We start from the raw sequence: 27,849 nt of genomic DNA, 5'->3' as shown, positions 1-27,849 counted from the left end.
GAATCTAGTTTCCTTATCCTGATATTTGAGAAATACTTTTAAAGATATCTTAGCCTGCACAAAATTGTGAACATATTTCAGGAGCCTAGATGTAGGGCTTGGTCTTTGAATCTAAATGTCATCTCACTGAGTTCCAGCCAAGAAATAGATTCTTTGGCAAAAAAAAAGTCTAGGGGAAAGGTGGGTGTAGTGCTAATCCTTGCCTATGGGAAGGTGGTTAAGATTCTTGAAGAACAAGCTTGTCTGCCTTTCAAGGAAGAGTTCATATTTCAAAATGACCACATAGAGGTAAACTTTGTTTCCTATAACATTTCACATATCTCTGATTCAAAGGGTGGGGGGATCTTCTTAAGTTGAAATTGGAATGAAGTGTAGCAAACTTTAGTTGAGAAATAAATATCATAAAAAATGATACAGCGATGTTGTATTAAATGGCTCCTTTGTCTTGCTCATGGCTGTATTCCTAGTATCTGAGCCCTGCACAGAGCATCTGCTCAATATGCAAGAGATGAATGGCTGGCTGAATTACTGGAGGCTTACTGAGATTTACATCTGAACTTTGTGCCTCATATTAGAGGAAACCACCTTATTCATGAGAAAATAGTTTGTGACTAAACATTTCTTAGCATTAACAAATCCTATCTTTTTTTTTTAATTCTCAGTATTTCCTGTACAAATTTCCTGAAGACGTAGACTCAGTTATCATTAAAGTCATGTCTACCTTGGCTTATCCATGCTCTGTTGTCTCAGTCCAGAATATCATGGTGAGTTTCATAACTTGTTAACCTTCCAATATGGAGTTTTATATTGTCTCAGGATAAATAAGAGCGTGAGCACCATTTCATCCTCTTACTTTGTACTGCTGACAAGACTGCTAAATACTAAAAGCTGCATCTTGTGCACATAAGTGCACAGTATGTGTTTATAGACATTGATCTGGGGAGATAGAGAGACGTTGACTCTTCACCAAAATGAACAAAGGAAGGAAGGGAAGGAGGGATGATCGTGATAGAGAATAAGGAAGACCAAGTTGTAAACTGCACAAGAAAAACAGAAACCTACTGCTTGTTCTATGTTTTGAATTTTTTGTTGTGTCATTAGGCCCTTTCTGTCTCATAAAGTACTAATAAAATATGGGAAAGGTGTGATATACTTTAGGACAGATCTTTTATGTTCTCTTTAATATTAATATAAAGTGACCTTGACTTCAGAGGACAAGGCACCAAATTTTAGGAAAACTATTTCATGACTGTTCTGGGAGGAAACTCTTCATGGTTTCTGGCTCAGTAAGGACCCCCTCCTCTGTGATCCAGGTGGTATGTGTGGTATGTATATATGACATTAGTGATGTTTCCCTTTTTATCCCCCATGCACATGACAGTGCCCAGTATATGATCTCGACCACAATGTGGAATTTAATGGTGTCTACCAGTCCATGACTAAGAAAGCTGCCATCACACTACAGGTGAGACATCACTTCTGTGGGCATCATCGTCAGTGACAAAGTTTATAATCAGGTTACCTACTGAATCAGTTTGGTCACCCACTGAATTTAGAGAAACCTAAAGGATTACCACTCACTGTATATGCTGAATCTCTTTCCTTTCTGATTGATTTCAAAACAAAGATTGCTATACCTGGTGGATAATGCTACTCTACCAGGTGCCCTGTTCCCCTTGGGGAATCTTGGGAACCTGTGACGCAGCAGGAGAGGTGTCTGACAGATTGCTTACAGAGACAAGGGTGAAAGATTCCAGTCTACTCAATGCGAGGGCGGTGCCAATGTAGCATAAAGCTTATCTGATCAATTTAAAACAACTAAATATATTGTACTAAAACAATATTGTAAATCAACTATGTTTGCATGCATGCTCAGTTGCTTACTCTTTCCAACACTACGGACTGCAGCTCACCAGGCTCCTCTGTCCATGGAATTGTCCAGGCAAGAATGCTGGAGTGGGTTGCCATTCCCTCCTCCAGGGGATCTTTCCAATCCAGGGATCAAACCTGCATCTCCTGCTTCTCCTGCATTGGCAGGCAGATTCTTTACCACTGAGACACCTGAAAATAGTATATTTCAATTTAAAAGACACATATTTTGATACTTTGTACTAGTGACAGTAACCAAAAGAGAACTTCAACTCTGGACAGAATGGGTAAGTTCAAAGGAATATGAATCACATTTGTGTAGAAGTTTGCCTTTTTGGTATTATAATTAAATTTTTGTTTCAATGATAACTTTGTAGCAAAAATATATACACATCATGTCAGCATATTTTCAAAGAGATTCTGTCCTGCCTTTAGAGTGGTATTTACTTGAGGTACCTGCAATTTGATATGTTCTCTAGGTAAGGAGATACTGTTTATTGAATAACAGGCCATGAATGAGGAGAGGTTACTTATAATTTAAGTATCAGACCTAAAAACTTCTATTAGTCAGGCTTTAATTTTTAATGTCTCAGATTTGATACTGCAAATATCTGCTCTTGTTTTAGTATTTTTTTCCTTAGCACCTCAGCATTATATAGTCCCAAATTTCAAAGGAAAAAAAATAAGCATAATAGGAAACTCAGATTTTTACACCATCTGGACAGTAAATTAATGAAGTACAGAGTGTATCAGTACTTTCTTACTCTGAATGTATTTGGCAATAAATTAGTACAGCTCTCTGGACTCCTGATTCAGTCTTGGGCCATTTTCTCGGTAGGTTAAACATCAGAAATTTGGGAATAATATAAAGTCAAAATAGTATAAATATGCTAGATCTTAAACATTATCTAGTCAACCATGCTTCATTCATAGATAACAAACTGAGACACAGAGAAGCTCACTCAGAGAAAGTCAAAGCTAGGACTATAACTCAGGTCTCCTAACTTGAGTATTTGCTTCCCTAACCTAAATTAATTTATCTTCTGACTATATGACTTTTCAGAAAGTCATTTACCATTGAATTTTAAGATAAAAACACTATAACAAGCTATACCACTATAAAAAGCAAAAGCAACTCTAAAAATAAAGTTTATTGAAGAATTTAATATGTAGGCTGTTGACATATATTTTATACAATTCTGAGCACTCAAGTGGGCACAAGACAGACTCAAATCAGAAGAGTGTATCTACATAATTTCTTGGATATAACAATTATTTTATTATGGCTAACCTGGAGTAGATCATGGGAATGTGAGAGTCCTTTCTAAGGAATTAGTGAGAGGGGTGATCTTTACTTTTTTTCTCTTTCCTTCTTTTTGCCCCCACCACCATGAATTTTCTCCCTTCTTCTCTCACTATCTTTATGTCTTATGCAGAAGAAAGATTTTCCAGGTGAGCAGTTCTTTGTGGTGTTTGTGATAAAGCCTGAAGATTATGCCTGTGGAGGATCTTTCTTCATCCAGGGTAAGCAATAGTGAGGAATATTTGGCTATGTAGAAAAACGTAATGGAATGGAATGGAAACAAATCAAACAGTTCATTTTGGCCCCTTCTGATCCCTTTCAACCATCTCTAGTTCCAAGAAGTCAGGGTTATCAGCAGTGGCTTGGCAAAGCAGTCTGAGATGTACTTGAGAAAAAAATAAAGGGAAGAAAATAATAGATCTCAAGACGTTATTGATCCTTGAATCTTTTCTAAGTCTTGTACTTCCTCAGACTATATGAGGTAAGTTGGCTCTTTACTCAACAAATATTTACTACTATGAAGTAATGGAGCTTCCTTGGTAGCTCAGATGGTAAAGAATTCCTGTGCAATGCAGGAGACCCAGGATCAATCCCTGAGTCAGGAAGATTCCTTGGAGTAGGGAATGACTACCCACTCCAATATTCTTGTCTGGAGAATTCCACAGATAGAGGAGCTTGGTGGGCTATAACCCATGGGGTCGCAAAGAGTCAGACATGACTGAGTGACTAACACACACACACACGCACACAAATAATGATTTTAATACAGCAAATCGAGGTCCATTTTCTAAGATCATTTTGGTAGCTAGCAGTAATGGAGCCACCTATATTTATCAGCAGTCATCATTTCCCCAGGAAAAGTCAGAATTCTCAATTCCCACTGCCAAAATTGTCCCTTTCAAGATAGTAAGTAAGCAAAGTAGGGCAATTTATCCCAATTGACAACTTACCCAATGTGTAAGCTCTTAGGCACAATACAGTGGTTGTGGGCAACTACCCACTAATTACCATGGCAATGGAAAAGGCTGTTGATTGAAAACATGGACCCCTCAACAGCTGATGGGCCATATGTGACTAACATGGAGAGTGTTTACTGTTGAGTGTAACACTGTTCTCTTGGTATTCAGGTGAATCTTCTTCTCATGTATTCTTTTTTTTAAGCACTGTTTTAGTTTTTATTGGAATATATTTGCTTCACAATGTTGTGTTAGTTTCTGCTGAACAACAATGTGAATCAGCCAAATGTATACATATATCCCCTCCCGCTTGAGCCTCCTCATATATTCTTTAATCTCTTAGTTACATAACTCTAGAGTTTTGCCAACATCCAATGTTCTTGTAAATTACAAGTCTTTTAATGGCTATATAAGAAAAACAAATTCTCACTGGCTAGAAAAATGCAAACCAAAAGATGAATGAGCTCTTTATTTTTGCAGCTGTTTTCCTCAGATTTCCATGGTATATTGAGTCATAGGTGATACAAGCAGAAAGGTCAAGACTTCTTCATTTAAGAAATGAGGCTACATTCTCAATTAAGTCACTTGGTGCTACCTAAATGCACCCAAACAAAGGTCAAATGGAAAGTTTTAACCAAAGAGTATTAGACGGTTTGATGGTTTGGTGGCTTGGTTTTCATGTAGCTCTTGCTAAAAGAAAATTTAGCAACCAGAATTCATCCTGGATAGTTTTTAGACAACTGTTCAGATGAGAGGCCAGGAACCTAGTATCTGACCCATTGTGCTTTGTTCTTTTTTTTTTACCAGAAAAGGAAAACCAGACTTGGAATCTACAACGTGCAAAGAACCTTCAAGTGACCATTGTTCCTTCCATTAAAGGTCAGTTTTGGTTGTTATTGTTGAGTCACTAAGTCGTGTCCAACTCTTTGCAACCCCATGGACAGAAGCACACCAGGCTTCCCTGTCCTTCAAGATCTCCTAGAGTTTGCTCAGATTCATGTCCATTGAGTCAGTGATGCTGTCTAACTACCTCATGCTCTGCTGCCCTCTTCTCCTTGTACCGGGATTCAGTGGAGAGATTCCTGTCAAGAAGGAGATCATGTCATTCAGTGCTAATGTCATCCTTCCAGAGAAACATCATAAGAAAACAAACGTTTACCTTAGAGATAGAAAAGAGAATCAAAGCATTTTGTTAAATTCCTTACAGAAAGAAAGGGAAGTCAGTTATGATTTTGTATATAGGAAGTCCCTCCCAGCTCCCCTAAGGAAGTCATCACTGTGAAAGGCAGCCATTTATGGTCATTTATGGACCATGACTGGGTGACCTCCAGTAGCTTCCCTGCTTTGAATGGGATTATTTTAGGATTTAAGAATGGGTGTGATGCAGATGGGCCTGTGAAGCTGTCCTGTCCCAAACATGGTCCTCTTTTCTCCTGAGGACATCCTGACCAGATCTATTTCTCTTCCCTTAGGATCCGTTTATGTGAAATCCATTCTTCTCAGTTTCCTCATCTTCTTCTCCTTCTACTTGGGATGCCTGTTTGTTGCATTCATTCATTATATCAGGTATGTTAAGAACTTCAAGAAATGTCAACCCCCTTCACCTGTCTCTGCTTAGCAGTTAGCACATTAGACTTTAGAGTCATACTGACTGGATTCAATTCTACCTTAGCCACTGTGTGATCTTGGACAAGTTACTTAATCTTTCTGTACTTCAGTTTCCTCATCTGTAAAATGAGATAATAATTTACCTCACAGATCAGTGTAAGTGCAGTGTTTATATCAATGTCCTACACAGAGTAAGTGTTGGTAGTGATAGCTATTTTCATAGCTAGTGAAACTTCAACAGAAAGGCAGCTTGGGTATTTTTTAGAACAGAAAATGCTCAATGTAGATCTTATGGAATGTAGGAAATCAGTTTTACCTAACATGGAGATTTAGAAACAGCTTTGAGCATTGCATCAAAAAGTAGAATTAATGCCTAAAATAAATCTTGTGGTATAATAAGTGCCGGGAGTAATAAATATGCTGTGACACTATATTACCAGGTGCTTTTTTACTGTTATAGCATCAATTTTACAGTCAAATATTCCCTGAGAGGAAAAAAGGAGATAATCATGCTGTAATTTGACCAAGGAAATTTCCCTTCCCAAGAGTTTGGAGCCCCCAGTGAAAAAGAGTTGTAGTCTTTCCTTGTATCTCTGAACAAGCCTGAGCTTGAGAATTCCATAGTTTGTCCTGGTCTCTGTGAAACAACTGCAAAGGAATGGCAGGAGGTACAATAAACAAATGTTCTCTCTTCTTGAGCATCTGAAGAAAACAAAGCCAGTGTAGTTTTCAGATTACTGGGAAAGATTAGCCTCATCTGTAGAAAAACCTCACAGCTACCACAGCAATACAACTTCTCAGTGGTACAGGCCTACCTCTGACCCTAAAATGAATCCCTCTGTGACCTTTATGAAGCTTTGCAACTGAGAAACTGACTTCAAAAACCATTGACCATATCTGGGACAATTTGAGCACCAAAATAATTAAGGAGAATAGTGAATTATAAACCATTGAGAAAAACAGAAATTCATGAATCCTTATCAATAAGGGAGAGAGGAAGGAAAAAAAGGGAGGGAGGGGAGGAGGGAGCAAAGGAGGAAGGTAAGAGGGAAGGAAGGACCTAAATACTTACATATATACATTCAATGAATTCAACAAAATTACCAAAACATTTCCACATTAGGGAAAGGAGCCATTAGCAAATATTGACACAGGAGGGAGGACTCTTGCCTACAGCAGAACACCAAACACTGACTGGTAAATATGGAGAGAGTCGCTAAATTGGAAAATCAGTATTTTGCATAGATCAGTTTAAGAATCATCAATGAATCTAAAGCTAGGAGGAAAATCTGATGAGGATCAAGATATTTGCATGGCCTTAAAGTGATTCCCCACAAAAAGCTTGGAAATTGTAAGGGAAAAATAGTAATTATACAGAGGAGAAATTGGATGATTGACAGGGCGATGAATATTAATATGACCAGAGGGAAGATGGACACTTCCAGGTGTGACACCCTGAAAAGGACACAGCCTCACTTGTGCAGTATTCCAGCCAGAAATGCCCATTTTTACTATAATCATGAGGAAAAAACTAGACAAACTCAAAATGTTGAACAATCTATTAAAATGTGTCACAAAAGACAAAAATTAGCTACAGAAATGTTCGAGATTGACTGAGACTGAAGATACATGATGGCTAAAGACAATACTTGATCTCAGACTGGATCTTTTACTAGAAGAAAATACGCTATAAAGGACATTACTGGATCAATTGACACAACTATAATACAGACAAGATAAGAATATCATATCAATGTTAAGTGTATTGAATTTGACAACTACACTGTGATTATGTAAGAGACTATCTTTATTCTTTGGGAAGTATTTAGGCATAAAAATTGATGACATATGCAATTTATTTTTAAATCACTCCAAAAAATTTTATATATACATATATATGAAAACTGGAGAAGGAAATGGCAACCCACTCCAGTATTCTTGCCTGGAAAATCCCATGGACAGAGGAGCCTGGTGGGCTACAGTCCATTGGGTCACAAAGAGTTGGACACAACAGAGCGACTGACACACATATATGAAAACACACACATACACCCAGAGACAAAGAATGATATAGCAAAGGGAGTAATATGCTAACAATAAGTGAATCTAGGTAACAATATATGGGTATTCTATGGTCTATTCTTATAGCTTCTCCAAAAATATGAAATTATTTTCAAATAAAAAATGATAAAAACAAAAACACTAGTCTACAAGCAAATACACCTGGAAAGTATATATACATTAACTGGTTATCAGCTCAATTAATTGATTAGTTCATAACCACTAACATAGAACAAGTACTTGCTCTATGCCAGGCACTGCACTGGGCCTTCTAAGTAGATTCTCATCTAAATCTCAACAACAGTAAATACTAGTATTATGATTATTATTTGACAGTTAAGAATACTGAGGTATTGAGAGGTTAAGTAATTTGACCAAGAATTCACAGCCACTAAATGAAGGAGATGGGATTGGAACCTAGGCAGTCTGGCTGGATCATTGAAAAAGCAAGAGAGTTCCAGAAAAACATCTATTTCTGCTTTATTGACTATGCCAAAGCCTTTGACTGTGGATCACAATAAACTGTGGAAAATTCTGAAAGAGATGGGAATATCAGACCACTTGACCTGCCTCTTGAGAAACCTGTATGCAGGTCAGGAAGCAACAGTTAGAACTGGACATGGAACAACAGACTGGTTCCAAATAAGAAAAGGAGTACGTCAAGGCTGTATATTGCCCCCGTGCTTATTTAACTTATATGCAGAGTACATCATGAGAAACGCTGGGCTGGAAGAAGCACAAGCTGGAATCAAGATTGCCGGGAGAAATAATAATCTCAGATATGCAGATGACACCACTCTTATGGCAGAAAGTGAAGAGGAACTAAAGAGCGTCTTTGATGAAAGTAAAAGAGGAGAGTGAAAAAGTTGGCTTAAAGCTCAGCATTCAGAAAACTAAGATCATGGCATCTGGTCCCATCACTTTATGGCAAATAGATGGGGAAACAATGGGAACAGTGTGAGACTTTATTTTCTTGGGCTCCAAAATCACTGCAGATGGTGATTGCAGCCATGAAATTAAAAGACGCTTACTCCTTGGAAGGAAAGTTATGACCAACCTAGACAGCATATTAAAAAGCAGAGACATTACTTTGCCAACAGAGGTCTGTCTAGTCAAGGCTATGGTTTTTCCAGTGGTCATGTATGGATGTGAGAGTTGGGCTATAAAGAAAGCTGAGCACCAAAGAATTGATGCTTTTGAACTGTGGTGTTGGAGAAGACTCTTGAGAGTTCCCTGGACTGCAAGGAGATCCAACCAGTCCATCCTAAAGGAGATCAGTCCTGGGTGTTCATTGGAAGGACTGATGTTGAAGCTGAAACTCCAATACTTTGGACACCTGATGCGAAGAGCTGACTCATTGGAAAAGACCCTGATGCTGGGAAAGATTGAAGGCAGAAGGAGAAGGGGATGACAAAGGATGAGATGGTTGGATGGCATCACTGACTCAATGGACATAGATTTGGGTGGACTCCAGGAGCTGGTGATGGACAGGGAGGCCTGGTGAGCTGTGGTTCATGGGGTCACAAAGAGTCAGACACGACTGAGCGACTGAACTGAACTGAACTGAACTGAGTCTGGCTCCAGAGTCTTAGCTCTTAAAGCAAGCTGGTCAAAATGGGACTGGAGTGGGCAGGGCATGTGAGGGAAGGCAGTCCTGATTAAGGAGACCAGATCCAAAGCCTGGCAACCCAGCACGGATTCAATTGAAAAAGGGTCCAAAAAGCTGCCAACTTTGATTCAGATGAGTTTTAGTGTCATGGAAAAAGAAGTTCATCTTTTCTGCCTCTACCACTGTCTCTACCACTGATGTTTTAGATTTTAGATAATAGGATTTTACCTCTTTAGTTACCTAGCAGAAATAATCAACACTAAGAAAGAGAGAAAAATTAAGTTAATAACTGGATATCAATCTCTCTAAAGCTGTTATGCAGCCTGCTGAAGTGAGCACAGTTTTTAAAAGTTGCGGCCTAAAGCTCTGTTGAAACCTCTGGCCGCCCCAGATTACTGTGCTACAGTCAAGTGTACAAAAATAGAATCTTTCCAAATACAGGCAAACTGAAAATAGAGATCTGGAGACATAAGAACTACTTGACATCTAACTAGGGAAACAGAATGAGAGAAAATGCTAACAGAAATCTTCCTTCATTGAACTGAGCCGAAATCACAAAGTTCTCTACAAAAGCAAGTGAAGCCAGTCCTGGAGCAGAATACCATTTGTTTGTTGAGCCTCCTGTTCCTTATTACCAATACCTGTAGTGTTTGCAGCACATGCTATTGCTATGAGATGAGGGTGAAAACACTGATTAGAAACGTGGCTCCTGTCCTCAGGGAGCTCAGAATCCAAAGTGTTTTTATGCTTTTTTCTGTTTTTTTCTTTTCTCTTTTAATGTTTTTTTGGCTCAACTCCATTCCCCTCCCATCTCCGAGCTGCAGTTCATTTAACAAGTATTTATGGAGCCCCTGCAATGATACTCTGAGTCAAGCACTGACTGCATCCATGTCTTTCATTCCTTCCTCTCAGTCACCCTGCCAGACATTGAATTCAAACTGCATAATACTGATTACTTGTCCTTCTGTTGATTCCTGTATTAATTATCTGTTACCACAATAACACTGCATAAAAATCAACCATAAAAATTCCAATGGCATACAGCAATACATATTTATATTTGCTCATAAATCTATGGGTCAGCTGGATGATTCTGCCAATTTGAACTCTGGACTAGGCTCAGGGGCTTCCCAGGTGGTGCTAGTGGTAAAGAACCTGCCTGCAATGCAGGCGATACAAGAGATGTGGATTCGATCCCTGGGTCGGAAAGATCCCCTGGAGGAGGGCGTGGCAACCCACTCCATTATTCGTGCCTGGAGAATCCCATGGACAGAGAAGCCTGGCGGTCTACAGTCCATAATAGGGTCACACAGAGTCGGACACGACTGAGTGACTTAGCATGCACACATGCACTAGGTTTCAGAGATCTCAGCTGGGGTGGTCATAATGTGAAATTATTGGATAGGTTAGAGAAGCACTGACTCTTCCAGACCGGCCTCAGCTGTACTTTGCCCCTCATCCTCCAGCAGGCAAGCCCTGGTTTATTGTATCTCCAAGAGAAGTTGCACAAAAATGCAGGGCTTCCTTAAGGTGTACGCTTTAAAGAGATACAATATCACTTCCCCCTTGGTGTCCTTCGTCAAATCAAGTGATGAGCCCAGTCCAGATGCAAGAGGTGAAGATACAGACTGCATTTTTGATTGAATGGGCTGAATACAAGATGAAGAGTAGCCATTTTTCAACCAACCTAGAATAGTTATTTACTCTTTTTTCTTTCATTCATTATATACTGCCTGCCTCACACTAGGTTTGTAAATCACTGAACTCCTCTAGTAAAGAATTTTGTCAGCTCCAAAACCTAGAGCAAATGTGGGTAAAGCCCATTAACACAAACACAGTCATTTTTTATCTGCTCATATAATAGCTTGCTAGTTAATATCACTAAACTTGTTTTTTTAGAGGGACTTCACTAGAGCCTCATTTGCCAGCTAGACCCATCTGACCCAATTGTAACTGCACTCCTTAATGATATGGCTCAAGAAATGTTTACTTATCCTTTCCTGGGTGCCAGGCCCTGTCCCAAAGGTTAGGGATTCAGTGATGAACAAGACAGTCTAGATCCCTGCTCTAATAGAATTTACATTGTACAAAGGGAAGACAGATAAGGAGGCAAGCAATTAATAAAATAACTTCAGCTGGAGAACAAACACATTAATGACTTTATTGAGATGTAATTCATAGACCATAAAATCTACTCCTTTTTAAAATTCAATGGTTTTAGTATATTCATAGTTGCACAACCATCACCACTATCTAACTTTCATCATCTCTAAAAAGAAACCCTGAGTTTGCCAAAATTATAGGATACAAGATCAATATACAGAAATCAATTGTATTTCTATACACTAGCAAATATACAATTCAAACATGAAATCAGGAAAATGATCTATTAACAATAGCATCAAAAAAAATAAAACACTTAAGAAAAAAATTTAACAAATTAAATATAAGACTTGTACATTGAAACCTACAAACATCCTTGAAAGAAATTAAAGAATACATAAATATATGAAAAGACATCCTGTATTCATGAATTGAAAGACTTAATATTGTTTAAATGGTATAGTAGATAGAATAGTGGCCCCCAAAAGATGTCCATATTCTAATATTTAGAACCTGTGACTATATTCTTTACATGTCAAAAGAGATTTTATAGATGTGATAAAGTTATGATGGTTATCCTAGATTATCTGTGTAATGTATAATGTAACTATACATTCTAATGTAATCAAAAAGGTCCTTATAAGAGAAAGGCAAGAGAGTCAAAGCAGGAGGAGGTATGATGAGGAAAGGAGAGGTTAGAGTAACATATCAAAAGATGGGGAAGGAGCCATGCCTCAAGGAATGAAGGCTTGGAAAAGGCAAAGAAGTGGATCCTTCCTTGGAGTTTTCAGAAGGAATACAGTCCTATTGATATCTTAATGTTAGCCACATAAGACTCATTTTAGAATTGACATCCATAACTGAAAATAATAAATGTGTATTGTTGTAAACCATAATATTGTGATAATTTGTTATAGCAGCAATATAAACTAAAAGATGTGGCAATATTCCTCTAACTGATCTACAGATTCAACACAATTCCTATGAAAGTTCCAGCTGACTTTCTTCCAAAAATTGATAAACTCATCCTAAAATTCATATGGAAATGCAGGGGATCCCAAATAGGAAAAACAATCATGACAAAAAGAACAAAGACTCTGAACTCCCAATGCAGGGGGCCTGGGTTTGATTCCTTGTCAGGGAACTAGATCCCACATGCCTCAACTAAGAGTTCGCATGCCACAACTAAAACATCCCAGGTGTCACAACTAAGAACCAGGGCAGTCAAATAAATAAATATTAAAAAAAAAAACAAAACCCTCTGGCACTGACATAAGAAAAGACATATAGATCAATGAAACGGAATTGAAAGTTCAGAATAAACCCTTACATTTATGGTCAGTTGATTTTTGACAAGGATATACCATGACAATTCAATGAAACAAGAATATTCTTTTCAACAAATAGCACTGAGACACTTAGGCTTCCACATGAAAAAGAATGAACTTGTACGCCTACCTCAGTTCAGTTCGGTTCAGCCGCTCAGTCGTGTCCGACTCTTTATGACCCCTTGGACTGCAGCACACCAGGCCTCCCTGTCCATCGTCAACTCCCAGAGCTTACTTAAACCCATGTCCATCGAGTCAGTGATGCCATCCAACCATCTCATCCTCTGTCTTCCCCTTCTCCTCCTGCCTTCAATCTTACCCAGCATCAGGGTCTTTTCAAATGAGTCAGTTCTTCACATCAGGTGGCCAAAGTATTGGAATTTCAGCTTTAGCACTACTCAGAACATACAAAAAAGTAAACTCTAAATAGAACAAAGATCTAAATGAAAGAGTCAAATGTATAAAATTCTTAGAAGAAAACACAGGGGTAAATCTTTGTGACCTTGGATTAGGTAATAGTTTCTTAGATATGACACCCAAAGTGCAAGTAACAAAAGAAAAAAATAGTCCAAATAAGTTGGACTTCATCAAAATTAAAACGTTTGTATTTTTAAAGACATTATTAAGAAAGTGAAAATACAACACAAAAAAATTGGAAAAAAATGTTTGCAAATCATATATCCATAATAGTCTAGTATCTACAACTATATTAAGAATCCTTCCAACCCAATGATAAAAAGAAAAATATCCCAATTTTAAAAGGGCATTTTTTAATTAAATAGATGTTTCTCCAAAGAAAATATATAAATGGCCAATAAGCATATGAAAAGATGTTTAACATCATTAGCCATCAGGGAAATGCAAGTCAGACTACAATGAGATATCGTATTATATCCACTAGGATGGTTACAATAAAAAATTTTACTGGAAAAATAACAAGAGTTGATAATGATGTCAGGGAAATGAGAAACTTCTACATTGCTAGTGGGAATGTAAAATAGTTCCCGCTATCAAGTTGCAGTGGAAAACAGCTTTAAAAAAAAAAGTTAAACATAGAGTTACCTCATACCAACCACTTCCATTCCTAGATATATACCCAAGAGAATTTAACACATATATCCACACAAAAACTTGCACACAAATATTCATAGTAGTGCTATTCATGATAGCTAAAATGTGGAAATAATCAAAGTGTACATCAAGTATAAACAAATAAACTTGGTATATCCATACAATAGATATGATTATCCAGCCATAAAAAGATTTTCAATGAATGGTGCTGGGAAAACTGGACAGCTACATGTAAAAGAATGAAATTAGAACATTCTCTAACACTGTACACACACACACAAAAAACACTATAACAAATCAAACACCTAAATGTAAAGCTGGACTCTATAAAACTCAGAGAAAAAAAAAAAACTCAGAGAAAAACATAGGCAGAACATCCTTTAACATAAATTGCAGCAATCTATTTTTGATCCACCTCTTAGAGTAATGAAAATAAAAACAAAAATAAACAAACAGGGCCTAATTAAAAGCTTCTGCACAGCAAAGGAAACCCTAAAAAAGACAAAAAGACAACCCAGAGAATGGGAGAAAGTATTTGCAAATGAAGTGACCGAAAAGGGATTAATTCCCAAAATATACAAACAGCTCATGCAGCTCTATGTCCAAAAAAAAAAAAAAAAAAAAAAACCCAATCAAAAAAATGGGCAGAAAATCTAAATAGACATTTCTCCAAAGAAGGCAAGGAGATGGCCAGAAAGCACATGAGGAGATGCTCAACATCACTATCAGAGAAATGCAAATCAAAATTACATACAGATATCACCACACACCAATCAGGATGGCTATCATCAAAGTTTACAAACAATAGGGACTTCCCTGCTGGTTCAGTGGTTGAGAATCCACCCTGCAATGCAACTAGGGATCAACACGCATCAAACACCCTGGATATGTGTTTGATCCCTTGGTTGGGCAGAAGAGCAACTACGCCCCCACGTCACAATTACTAAGTCCATTCACCACAGCTAGAGAGTCTGCACTGCAGCAAAAGACCCCAAGTGCTGCAACTAAGACTCCAAGCTGTCAAATGAATATTTTTTTTTAAGTTTACAAACAATAAATGCTGAAGACAGTTCGGAGAAAGGGGAACCCTCCTACACTGTTGGTGGGAGTGTAAATTGATACAGTCATCATGGAGAACAGTATGCAAGTTCCTTAAAAAACTAAAAATAAAAAAACAAAACAAACAAAAAAAAAAAACTAAAAATAGAGCTACCAGTGCTCACTTGGGCAAAACATATACTAAAATTGGAACAATACAGAGAAGATTAGCATGACCCCTGCGCAAGGATGACATGCAAATTCATGAAGTGTTCCATGTTTTTCCTTTTACATTTCTGTCTATACATTCTACTAATTTTTGAGAGTTTGATGTTGAAACGCCAACTAAAAATCTTAATTTACCTACTTTAAGAAATAATTGTAATATATAGTGGAACTATATGTAACTTTGTTCTGTATTTTTGGAGTCTCTTATAAATGTGTTATCATATTTTCATAGTTTAAAAAATAAAGGAGAAAAAATAGAACTACCATATGATCCAGCAATCTCACTCCTCAGCATATATCCAGAGAAAATCATAATCTGAAAGGATATATGCACCCTGATGTTCATTGTAGCACTGTTTACAATAGCCAAGACATGGAAGGAACCTAAGTGTCCATCAACAGAGGGATGGAAAAAGAAGATATGGTGTGTGTGTGTGTGTGTGTGTGTGTGCACACGCACACACACACACTGGAATATTATTCGGCCATGAAAATGAACAAAATAATGCCATTTGCAGTAACATGGAGGGACCTAGAGATTATCATACTAAGTCAGACAGAGAAAGACAAATATTATATGACATCACTCTTACATGGAATCTCATTTTTTAAAAAGATACAAATGAAACTCATTTACAAAGCAGAAACAGACTTACAGATATCAAAAAGAAACTTCTGGTTATAAAGGGGGAAAGATAGAGTGGAGAGATAAATCAGGAGCTTGGGATGGACACACACATACTACTATACATAAGATAAATAATCAACAAGGACCTGCTGTATAACACAGGAAGCTCTACTCAATATTCTGTGATAATCCATATGAGAAAAGAACTTGAAAAAGAATGAATGTATGTATATGTGTAACTGAATCACTTTGCTGTACACCTAAATCTAGTACAACATTATAAATCAACTATACTCCAATAAAATTAAACATTTAAAAAAGACTTACGTATTCATTCATGCTACCACACAGTATTATGCTAAGTGAGAGAAGCCAAAGAGACCACATACAATATAATTCCATTTATACATGAAATATCCAGAATAGGCAATTTTATAGCAGTAAAAAGTACATTAGTGGTTCCCCAGGGCAGGGATAAATAGAGAATGGGGAGTGACTGCTATTGTTTGAGATTTCTTTGGGTGATGATGAAAATGTTCTGGACGTAGAAAATAGTGATGGTTGCCCAACTTTGTGAATATACTAAAATTGGTTGAATTGTGCACATTAAAGGATGAATTTTACGGCATGTGAATGATCTGAAAATAAATGAATGTGGAAATAAATGGCATGTATGTGCCTAGGTGTGGAATTGCTGGGTCATATTGCATCTCTAGGTTTACCTTTTTGAGGAACTGCCAAATGGTTTTTCAAAGTGGCTGCTCCATTTTACAGTTCTACCAGCAGTGTGTCAGAGTTCCAATTTCTGTACCTCCAAAGGTCTGTTTGAGATCCCAGCAGAGAAATCTGCAACAAAGTCTATGGAAACAAACATAAAATGCTTAGGTTTTTGCTGTCTTAGGAACATGTGTATGTCTTGTCTGCAGGTTTCAGAGAAAATCCACTGATGGAAGCTTTGGTTCCAATGATGGTAAGAAAAACCCCTGGTTTCAATTCAAACTGATGTCAAGTAAAAGATAACTTTTACTGGTACTTCTGTCTCTTTGACTTCTGTGATTTCCAAATCCTCTGTTGATTTCCATCCCTCCAGAGTAGTCTAATCTGTAGTCTTTCTACAGAAAGCAGAGCTAGTAAGAACCAATCATATAACACGGTATAAGTTTTGGGTGTACAACATGATTCTATACTTGTATAGACTGCAAAATGATCACCACTAGAAATCTAATTAACATCCATCACCACCAGTGAAGTTGCTTAGTCGTGTCCGACTCTTTGCGATCCCATGGACTGTAGCCTACCAGGCTCCTCCATCCATGCAATTTTCCAGGCAAGAGTACTGGAGTGGGTTGCCATTTCTTTCTCCAGGGGATCTTCCCAACCCAAGGATTGAACCCTGGTCTCCTGCATTGCAGGCAGACACTTTACCATCTGAGCTACCGGGGAAGCCCAAGATGATCCATCACTACACATAATTTTTTCTTGTGGTGAGAATTTTTAAGATCAATTCTTTTAGCAACTTTCAAATATGCAGTACATTATTATTAACTCTAGTCACCATGTTGTACAGGACATCCCCAGGACTTATATTTTAAAACTGGAAGTTGCTACCTTTTATGTATCCTATTTTCTAAAAAGCCTAAATCAGCATGAGTTACTTAGTGTTGACAAGATCAAGAAGGCTCTGAAAATTAGCTCAGAGCTAGAGGTACCCTTCAGATGGAAAGCAGAAATGGATGAGTGATCCAAAAAATAAATAAATAAAGATGCATCAGTTGGATTCATGTGGCTGCAGGTAACAACAAAGTTTATCTCAAACATACTTAAACAATAAAGAGTGTCTCCTCTCCCTGAAAGTTGAGCAAAAAGGTGGACTTCAGGATTCACTGAGTCCAGTGGCTCAGGTCCTTTTGCTTGCCATTCCCCTGGTTCTGCTTTTCCCCTAGTGCTGGTGGTGAGGTAGGTCCTCACTGACAATGTCCAGAGGGAAGGACTTTTTCAGAAGCACCTAGAAGCTTCTTTCATGTTTCATTGGCCTAGAATGGATCATATACTTATTTCTCAACCAGTCACTGCAAAGGAATCTATTTACCTAAGATCAGTCAAGCCTGCTTATAGAATTAGGGTTAGGTCATCCTTCTCTAGGATCAGGGTTTCTCAAACTCAATGTTATTGACACTACAGTCAGATGATTCTTTATTGTTGGGAGCTGCCCTGTACATTGTAGGATGTTTAACCACATTCTTCACCTCAATCTATTAGAATTCAATAATACACTCCCTCCTTGTGACAATAGAAAATATTCCCAGACATTGTCAAATGTCCTTTTGGGAGCAAAATGTTCCCCCTACTCCTACCCTCAACTGAGAATCACTGACTTAAAAATGTGGGCTGACAGGCACAGGTGAGAAGACAGGAACAAAATCCTAGCTTAGTTAGAAAATAGGAATGTTCATGCCAAAGGGCTTTGAAATTAGGAGGAAGTAAGGAACCTTTGTCGGAGGAGGCAATGGCACCCCACTCCAGTACTCTTGCCTGGAAAATCCCATGGACGGAGGAACCTGGTAGGCTGTAGTCCATAGGGTCACGAAGAGTTGGACATGACTGAGCGACTTCACTTTCACTTTTCACTTTTATGCCTTAGAGAAGGAAATGGCAACCCACTCCAGTGTTCTTGCTTGGAGAATCCCAGGGATGGGGTCACACAGAGTCGGACAAGACTGAAGTGACTTAGCGGTAGCAAGGAACTTTTGTGGGCTTCCCATGTGGCGCTAGAGGTAAAGAACCTGCCTGCTGATGCAAGAGACATGGGTTCCATCCCTGGATCAGGAAGATCCCCTGGAGGAGGCGTGGCAATCCACTCCAGTATTCTTGCCTGGAGAATCCCACGGACAGTGGAGTCTGGTGGGCTACAGTCCATAGGGTCACAAAGAGTCAGACACAACTGAAGCGACTGAGCACACAGGCACGAAAGGGACCTTTGTCATGCGGAGAGGCTATGGGGAAAGAGAGCACATGACCACTGGTAAGACAAACTCAGGTGCTGCAAAAAAGAGCAGAGAAGACAACCTCCATCCGAGGAAAGAACCAGTTAGTGACTCTTAATCGTAGGAAGCAGATCACTGAGAAACCAGTCTGGAGCAAGAGAAAAAAGCAAGTGAGGGATTTTACCTGTAGTCTAATGTGAGAGATTCACGGGAGGAAATTCTGGAGAAGAGCAAGGATACAGAATGGCCTAGATCAGTGTGCCCACAGGCGCTACAGGAAGTTTAACTGAGCTCAGAGATACAGGAAGTGCCCTGGGGGCTAGAGCCTAGAAAAAAATGCTAGGAGCAGAGTCTGAAAGAGGGGATCCCACTAGACTTGGCCTGCTGGCTGCTTCAATCAATGTGGAGGTAGACATCAGAGGAACTGGGCCTGATGCTTTCACCTTAGGTGTGCCTGAGGTGGAGGATATGGAGCCAGGTCCCTACAATTCGCCAAATGGTTGGCAGCTCTTAATTATCGCACAGAGTCGGACACGACTGAAGCGACTTAGCAGCAGCAGCAGAATGGCTGCATTGGAAAATCTGTTAGCTCCCCTGCTTTTGTTTTTCATTGATTTGTCCTGCAGTTTGTAAGTCTTATTTGAAAAATGTTGACACTGGCTTCAACTGAACTAAAAAAGCAAAAGAATTTCTTTCATACTTCATGGGAAGAAGGAGATAAGACCCTGGAGCCCAGATGAAGTGGAAATAGTGTTTGTAAAGAGCAGCTTCGGGCTAGAAGGTGCGTGATTACTGTGGTATGACTGGATGGATCCCCATATTCTCCACTGTCACTTAAGACAGGGGCCTCTCTGGTAATCTGAGGGGCACCAGGCAAGCCTCTGTGTTCTAAAAACATTTCCTTCAAGGACAAAGGAGCCTGGCAGGCTACAGTCCATGGGTCACAGAGAGTCAGACACGACTGAGCAACTATCATTCTCTCACTCAGGGACTCTGTCAGTGGAGAAACCCTACACTTCACATCACCGCTAAAGAGCCTGTACAGAAATTCAGTTACCACCTCAAAAGAGAGACAGACGAAGCATAACTCACAGGCCTCTGGGACACATGAGCTGTCATCATGATGCTGCGTGCAGCCTAAGAAGGGGGTACTTTCTCAAGTAGGGGAGCTGGACAAACCTGACTAGTCTGTAGACTGAGGAACCAAATGACCAATCAGATCCTTCCCTGGATGGAGCTATTACTGAATCAGCCTCCCAGCAGACAGCAGGGTCCGGAAGGGAGAAGACAAGCAGTGTGCTGAGTGCAGACGATTCGGGAAACACAAGCCATCCTCAGAATCTGTGGTAACGGGTCTCAGGTTCTAGTATTGACTCTCCGATCGATTCCAAATTTCCTTGATTTTGCTTGCCTGTTTTTTTCTTCTAAAGGAATTTTACTTTTACATCCTTGAAAAGAGGAGTGGCCTTCCTTATTTTCTCCTCAACTTTTGGCATATTAATACAACATGACACCAGCTGGAATAGGTAGCCAACTGGCATAAAAATGAAACCTTACAGCAGCTCATTCACATCATTTCCAACTCCTTCTTAGCTTCCAACCTTCTAAGGCTAGAGATAGAAGCATGCAGGACAGTTGTAAATGTGAAGTCCCTGAAAGAGTCAAGCCTGCTCAAAAAGAAATGAAGTTTTTCTCCTCACATGGAGCAATTAATATAAAAGGCAGGCAAGCAAGCATATCCTATTCTAAGTTAGCAAAGCAGACAGATGGCAAAGGGCTCACGTGTAAAGAAAAACATACCAGAACAAGTTTCCTCATTAAGATGAGCTCATTCACAACTTTATATGTTTGCTTATTCCCAGCCAGAACATCTCAGTCTGTCCTATAAACTGGTATATTGTGTTTAATTCTGCTTTCTATATACCATATAGTTAAACAGAAATATGGCTTGCCTTCTGGGAGCATCAATCACATTTGAAATTTGGGAGGCAGTGCTTTGGTTCTTGCATTTCTAGACATTAGAAAAGTTAACAGAATATTGTTATCCCATGTTGGCCAATCTCCTATTTAATTGTGCATATAAAAGTGCACAGATTTGGAACAATTGTACTTCATATGAAAATTCTGATGCTCTTGTCCATCACAGAACTGTTGGTGTTGTGGTTGCTTTGGAGTGCAAGGGACTGGGGACTATACTGAAACCAGGTCCTGCTCAACTGTGAGCCAGAGTAGAGTGCAGAAATCATCCAAGTCTGAACAAACTTACACAGCTGGCTTCTTCTTTTTAGTGAAGTTGTTGCCTAACAAAACAGTGATTGTTTTTGTTTGCACTCTTGCTTTGATTTTAGTTTTCGCATTTTTTTTTTTGCCTCTTTTGATCACATACACAAAAACCCTTTGCCTCCCACAGACCACTTCAACCCCCCGCCACAGTGGAACTCAAGCATTATCCTACACTTTCATCTCTTTCCCATACCAGAGGGCTTCCTAGGAACAGAAAAGACCCGAAATTCTGCAGTTTATGATTTTAGTATCATTTTCACTATTTTCACATGTAATATTTTTTTAAAGTACACTGTAAACAAGGACCTAAGTTAATGATTAAAAGAAGGGAATTTAGGCTTGAAAAGAGAAAAATGTGAAAGATACTAAGGGAAATGTGAAAGTTACATCACCTAAAGAAGAGACCAGAATGGTGGTTTCTTTGACAGTCGCCTGCCCTTCTCCCCACACACACACACAATGACCTTGATAAAAAGAATACACTATAAGGAATTACAGGCGAACAGCAGCAGCCCATCTAAAAAACAAATATTGTGCTTAGGTACCTTTTTTGAATATATGAGTGGAAATGCAAATGTGCCTCAATTCCTTGTCTCTTTTGAAAAATGAGCACTATAAAAGCAACACACTCACTGCCAGTTATTCATATGTTAAAGGAAAATCCCTTCCTTTTTTTTCAATTAAGAAGATAAATTTTAACTGAGATCAGTGCAACGAACCATTATCTATCCACTATCTAAGTGATTCGGGACAAATGACTTGATCTGTGAGTGCCTCCTTTTTGTCATCTTTAAAATGGTGATAGTAATAGTACAAGGTTATTGAAAAATTAATAGCACAAGGTTATTGAAAAATTAAAAAGAATGAATTCTTGGAAAGAACTTAAAAGAGTGTCTGACACACACTACTGTCACCACTGCTGCCTAATGTTTATCAAAACCTGTGTGCCAGACACTCTACGTGCGGCAGCAGTAGTGACAGTAGTTGTAGCAGTAGCCACCGCAGCAATGGTATAGAAGCCTTAGGAGCAGTCCTAGCAGTGGTGGTAATGGTGGTAATAGTACTTGTTACCCTCACTAGTGGCAGCAGCAAAGCGCTCTGCCCAAATACAGCCAAATCTGTCCTTGGCCAAAGAGAGTCGGTCAAACTGTACATGGCATCTTCCCATAATACTCTTACTGTGCTCAAAAGATTTAATCTCTCACTCTTAAGAGTCTGAAAGTAACCTGTTTCTTTGCCTTGAAGTTGGATGAAAAGCACAGATGGTGTTGATACCATGTTACATATTTATGGGTAAGCCCAAGAAAAGCCAAGGAACATCTACTATCTCTAAATAGTAAGAACTATATCAAGGAGTCTCAAGCCTAGGAACAATGCCAAGGTCCATTGTGAGAGTCCTGGGAATTGCCTTGCCTGCCAGGAATGTTGCTTTAGCCAGAGGCCTTGCTGTCCAACTGAGCTGGCTCTTGGCTAGGCTACCAAAAGGAGGGAGGAAATTGAGTCTCCAAGGCTATTGATTTGTTCACTGGCTAAATGTTTTGAACTTAGGATTTAATTATTTTTCTCCATGGAGGAAAGGAATAGGCCCACAGAGAGTAAAAACATGATGAAGCCTACAGATTGGCTCCCCAAACTATGAATGTTTTTACTGTCCACCAGTGGGAATGAAGTTTGAAAGCTGGATGAAAAGAACTGATTGTGACAAACAATTAATTGTCTGAGGCTTTTGGTTCTTTTACATGTGTTGCAAACTGTAGCATTAATGTAAAGAATTACAGATGATCTTTTCAAAGAAGAAATGGAAATATATTTGCAATGAGAATATAGAATATCTTACATGTCTTCACTGAAAATAGATTTCTCTGCAAAAGTACAAGACACTGACTAGTTAACTCACAGACTTCTTCACCTGTAGTGTGATACAAGCAATCTCACCTCTCAGGAAGAAGACATATGATGGAAATTCCCACCAGCCTGACAATATCCCAGATCCTGACAAAGCTTAGGAGGCAGCAGAGAAATGTTCTCTGGTGTCTTCACAGATGATTGTAGCCCCCGGAAATATTGTGGCACTAAGTCAGAGTCAGAGAGACGGCGTAGATGCCTGCATCCTTGTTTCTGTTCTTTTGTTCAGCTCCTCCTAATTCTCATAAGTGGATAAACTCAATGGGATAGCATCTTTTCAAATAACCAGTGAGAAGCTTAGGAGGCAGTTTTCTCTGGGGCTTTCCAAACCTCACTGGAGTAGTTTGAGGAGCACCATCTTATAAATATTTTTCTCTCACTGCCAACAGCCATTTGACAACAGACACACCTATTATATCTCTGAAAAAAAGTGAAAATGTTCACCACTCAGTCGTGTCCAACTCTTTGCGACCCCATGGACTGCAGCCTGCCAGGGCCTTCTGTCCATGGGATTTCCCAGGCAAGCATACTGGAATGGGTTGCCATTCCCTTCTCCAGGGGAATCTTCCTGACCCAGGGATCGAACCCAAGTCTCCTGCATTGCAGGTGGATCCTTTACTGTCTGAGCCACCAGGGAAGTCCATTCCATCTCTGTGTTATGACCCAAATAACCCATATTCCTGTACATAGTTCACTCTTGTTTGTTCCAAGGAGTGCAGTAATTTCTTTCCTGTCAGGGCTAATCCTGCCTACAGTTAGGGTACTGCTAATGGCTGTGACAAATAAACCTCTGAATTACAGTGCCTGAATCATAGAAATTTATTTCTGGTGTTTGTGTTCAGTGGTGACCTTTCTCACAGTGATTCCAGGACCCACACTCCTTGTGATTCTGCAATATTGTTAGGCAGGAATCAGCAACATTTCTTTTCTGGAAAGTGCCAAATAGTAAATATTTCAGGCTCTGCAGGCCATGGAGTCTCTGTCAACTGCTCCTCTTTGCCTTGGTAGCTAAAAGTAGCCATAGCCAGACTCAAATGAGTGGTTGTGTTCTGGTAGAGCCTTATATACACTTAAAATCTAAAATTTCACCTGTCATAAAATAATATTGCTTTTCTGATTTTCCTCCAACCATTTAAAAAATTTAAAACCATTTCTAGTTTAAGGGTCATGCAGGAACGGGTGGTGAACTACATTTGGCCTCCATACCATAAAATTAACCTGAAGGCTCCTTATATTAGAGTGAAAAGAAAATCAAACTATTTAAAGTTGTGTCCTTTCATTCTAGCAACTAGACACAAAGCGTTTGCCTCTTTGTTTTTCTTTTTAACAGGCTCTGGAAATATGTCGGTGTCAAATCCCATTGCTGCCAGTACCCCTGAAGGGAGCAATTACGGGGCAATAGGTATTTTTACAATGAGTCCATTCATGGAAGTGTCTCCTGATTCTCCCAAGAATAGGATACAAGTGGCCCTCCAGCCACTAATAACTGTGAAAGTGGGCAAGGCAGTCATTGTATAAGATTAATTGACTGGGTGATCTGGAGTTTTCCTTCCAGCTTTTTTTCTGGTTCTATTGATCTGTTTCTTGAGTCTGCTAGCCACATTCAAGCAGAATTTTCTGTACCATTGCTGTCAACTCCTGTGGGGTTTTTTTCATACCCAGCCTGGGTTTAGGGTGTGGAAAATGCATCAAAAGTCTGATGTCAGGGAGCCCAACATCAATTGACCCATTGTTTCATCCTCAGGTTTCAGTGGAGTAAGGGCGCTCAGAAGATGAGGCTGTGCAGCAGGTGAACATGACTGAAGCCTAGCAATCCTCCATTTGGGCTAACTTCATAATTGAACCTGCTCACTAACACCCAGTCATTGATATGGCAACCCTCAGGCTGGTTAAGTGGCCTTAAGGGGACAGAATTCTGATCCCTGTCCTGTTAGCATTGGAGGGCATTGATGCTTCCACATACTTCTATGATGCTTACAGGTCTATGAATGGTATGCTTTAAGCTGTCAGTATAGAGGGGCTGGGAATCCTGTATTCCTGCCCTGTTATTCTGTAACTTTGAGAAGCATGTGGGCTCAGTGCCGGAGGCTTATTTCTGGCTCTGCAAGAATAGGGTTTTGTCGTTTTTTTTTTTTTTTTTCTTTAACCATCTGAACAGAAGAAATAAAAGTGGAAGGTAGGCTTGGCTCATGTGCTCATTAAGCTGCACAAATTCCCATCTGCTCTCGGAAACATTCACAGGAGCACAAGGATTCTTCCTGAGAATGTGGTTTCCATTATATAATCACAGATACAGCATGTGGGGGATTTCAGTGTACAAATACCTTATCCATGAGAAATGTATAGCTGCTGGATATGTGGGTGCTTACATATACATGTGGTAGATGCTATACATAAGTTCATGCATGTGTATGTTTATATATTTATGTTCATGTTTCAAAATATGAAACATGAAATATAAGCATATTATCTTTGCATCTAAAGAGTTAATAGAGCAGATGCCTTTATATTTTGTATTTAGCCCTAGAAACAGGTGATTTAAATATAAAAATAGGAGACAAGGAAAATCAGAAGTCCATTGAGGAAGAATTGAGAGAACATGTGTTGTGGGTAAGGAGTTGGTTTTTACCAACATAACGTGTCCTAGAATGAGTCAGCACTGTGCTTTTTGCAAAGAGAGATGGGTTCCATGGGTTCTTCTCAGCTTGGGAAGGCAGAAGAGTCTCCTCTGTTTCAGATGAGTCAAGCTCCAGTCCTGGCAGGCAAATGTCCTCCTCTGATGGTAGACAGCCATGCCAGTCAGACACTGACAGCTCTGTGGAGGAAAGTGACTTTGACACCATGCCAGACATTGAGAGCGATAAGAACATCATCCGCACCAAGGTACCTCTCTCTGCCTGGCCATACCCTCCAGAGGACAGAAAGTTCAGGAGTCAAATACAACTTCAACAATGCCTCAGTTGCCTTTATATATTTATATTTACATATATATATACATATATATATATTTTTTTTCTTCAGGGGAAGTCAAATTTCTCAGGGGGCTTTTTAGATAAAGCTTAACTACCTACTAAAAGCAATACTCAGTTAATTAACACTCCTTTCTGGAGGGAAAAAGTGACAGCAGTATAGAGAACAGAGCACTAAAATGCTCACGGATCTGAAGTGGCTGATTATGGACAAAAATGAGGAAGGGTTCCAACCAGGTGGAAGAAAAGATTCCACTGAAGGGTGTACTTGGAAAAATTCCCTGGTTCCAGACATAAAATGCTTCAGGAGTAAAAGCTCATTTCTTTCTGACTCATATGTATCAGACTATGTTGTATCCAGTAAGCGACATGAAGGTGAATGGCATGGTTTCAACTCTGTAATTCAAGAATCACACAGTGGGCATCTCTGAAAACTGGGAAATCAATTCTTGAGATTTAAGAAGCATTCAAGATTCCCAATTGGTTTCTCACATCAGCCAGTTTCCCTAAAGCCAAGGGAAATACTAGGATTTTTAAAGGCATCCTAGGAAAAGCAAAATTACGAGAAAAGTCTTGTTTAATAATTTTAATCCTTAATGAGGGATTAAACTGAAATGTGTAAAGCTCTTCTTTGTATTTTATGCAAGAAATCCAAGTACAGTTTTGCATTCTCTTTTTACTTGGCATCCCAGGTGTTCCTTTACCTGTCAGATCTGTCCAGGAAGGACCGAAGAATTGTCAGCAAAAAGTATAAGATTTATTTTTGGTGAGTAGATGACGAGAAGGACTATGGCTGTCTTTAGTAAAATTAAAATTTTCTTTGTAAAAGCCACAGTGACAAAAAAAAAAAAAAGCCACAGTGACTTATGTGATCCATACAAGTGATGAAATCACAGGTTTCGGTGTTTACTGAGACACGCATATAGGTGTTTAAAGGGTTTAAGCCACAATGCATAGGAAAAACAAACAAAACACAATCAAAGGCAACCAGTCCTAAGTGAAATACATACAAAGTATAAATAAGAACAGTAGTGGAATCCCGTGTTTTTAGGGACACATTAAATCCTCTTCCAGGAAGATACCAAAACCATCTTCCAGGAGGCATGTTAAACTGGAACCATTCCCTCTTCTCTCACCAGGACTTACCCTTAGGAGAGCCAGTGATTTCTGGGATGAGACTCCTAGAGCACCTCAGGGTAGCTAGAAATCACCCTGAGGCAAGATGATACCATCAGCCAATGATAAATAGACCTGCGATAAATAGACCACACAGAGGCAGCCTTCTTCCAGGCAGAAAGCCTGAGGTGCCTGGCCGGGTCCCCTCTTTTCCCTCAGAAACCCCCGACTGACAGTGTGACAACTCCTCTCATTCTTTTCTCTGGAAGGATGATCTTTTACTTGGACACGGATGCTAGAGGGAAACAAGAGCCAGCCAGTGGGGGTCAGGTGGAACTCCATAGCATAGTGGGACCAGCGTTTTGGAACTAAGAGGTAGCTAAGAGAGCCACATTCCCTTCTTGTGATCCATCACCCATTACCTACTCTCTGATCATTTTTAATCTAATGATATCCTAAAGAGATAGGCCTTTATTGATAGTTTCATTAAACCAGAAGTATTATTTACCCTGTTATGCAAATGATTGTATGAGAGAAAGTTTGGAGAAATAGGAGCCATGTAATCAGTTTCTAATCACTTTTGTGAGTTAAGTAGGCAGTTATGGGTGGAAAGATTGAAAAAATAAAAGCAAAAATTCCATTGTTAATTTGGAAATAACCATTTCTGGTTCCTTTTGTCTGCATAGGAACATCATTACCATTGCTGTGTTTTATGCACTGCCTGTGATCCAACTGGTTATCACCTACCAAACAGTAAGTGTTGCCTCAAACCCCCGAATCCCAGCTTTCA

The 27,849-nt window shown here is 39.3% G+C and overlaps 1 protein-coding gene and 1 non-coding gene across 8 annotated transcripts in view; both read left to right on the top strand.

The window, feature by feature from the left end:
- The window catches only part of SIDT1 (SID1 transmembrane family member 1), a 104,151-nt gene that overhangs the window by 48,394 nt on the left and 27,908 nt on the right, over nucleotides 1-27,849 (top strand). For 6 of the 7 annotated variants that reach the window (XM_043874995.1, XM_043874991.1, XM_043874993.1 and 3 more), the window contains 10 exons: nucleotides 663-764; nucleotides 1,382-1,465; nucleotides 3,306-3,393; nucleotides 4,936-5,007; nucleotides 5,601-5,694; nucleotides 16,729-16,772; nucleotides 24,305-24,376; nucleotides 25,712-25,857; nucleotides 26,636-26,709; nucleotides 27,746-27,812. In XM_043874995.1, coding sequence (XP_043730930.1) covers nucleotides 663-764; nucleotides 1,382-1,465; nucleotides 3,306-3,393; nucleotides 4,936-5,007; nucleotides 5,601-5,694; nucleotides 16,729-16,772; nucleotides 24,305-24,376; nucleotides 25,712-25,857; nucleotides 26,636-26,709; nucleotides 27,746-27,812 — 843 coding nt within the window. Of the gene's footprint in view, nucleotides 1-662; nucleotides 765-1,381; nucleotides 1,466-3,305; nucleotides 3,394-4,935; nucleotides 5,008-5,600; nucleotides 5,695-16,728; nucleotides 16,773-24,304; nucleotides 24,377-24,718; nucleotides 24,764-25,711; nucleotides 25,858-26,635; nucleotides 26,710-27,745; nucleotides 27,813-27,849 lie in introns of those variants that run through there. The other variant, XM_043874997.1, reaches the window with a different exon arrangement.
- LOC122676204 lies at nucleotides 15,124-15,230 on the top strand. The gene has a single exon (XR_006335488.1). It is a non-coding gene; the product is annotated as a U6 spliceosomal RNA (small nuclear RNA).

The sequence above is a fragment of the Cervus elaphus genome, chromosome 19 (genome assembly GCF_910594005.1).
Source record: "Cervus elaphus chromosome 19, mCerEla1.1, whole genome shotgun sequence".
Lineage (NCBI taxonomy): Eukaryota > Metazoa > Chordata > Mammalia > Artiodactyla > Cervidae > Cervus > Cervus elaphus.
The sequence above is the reverse complement of the archived record's forward strand: the minus strand, read 5'-3'. Positions and strand labels throughout refer to the sequence as shown.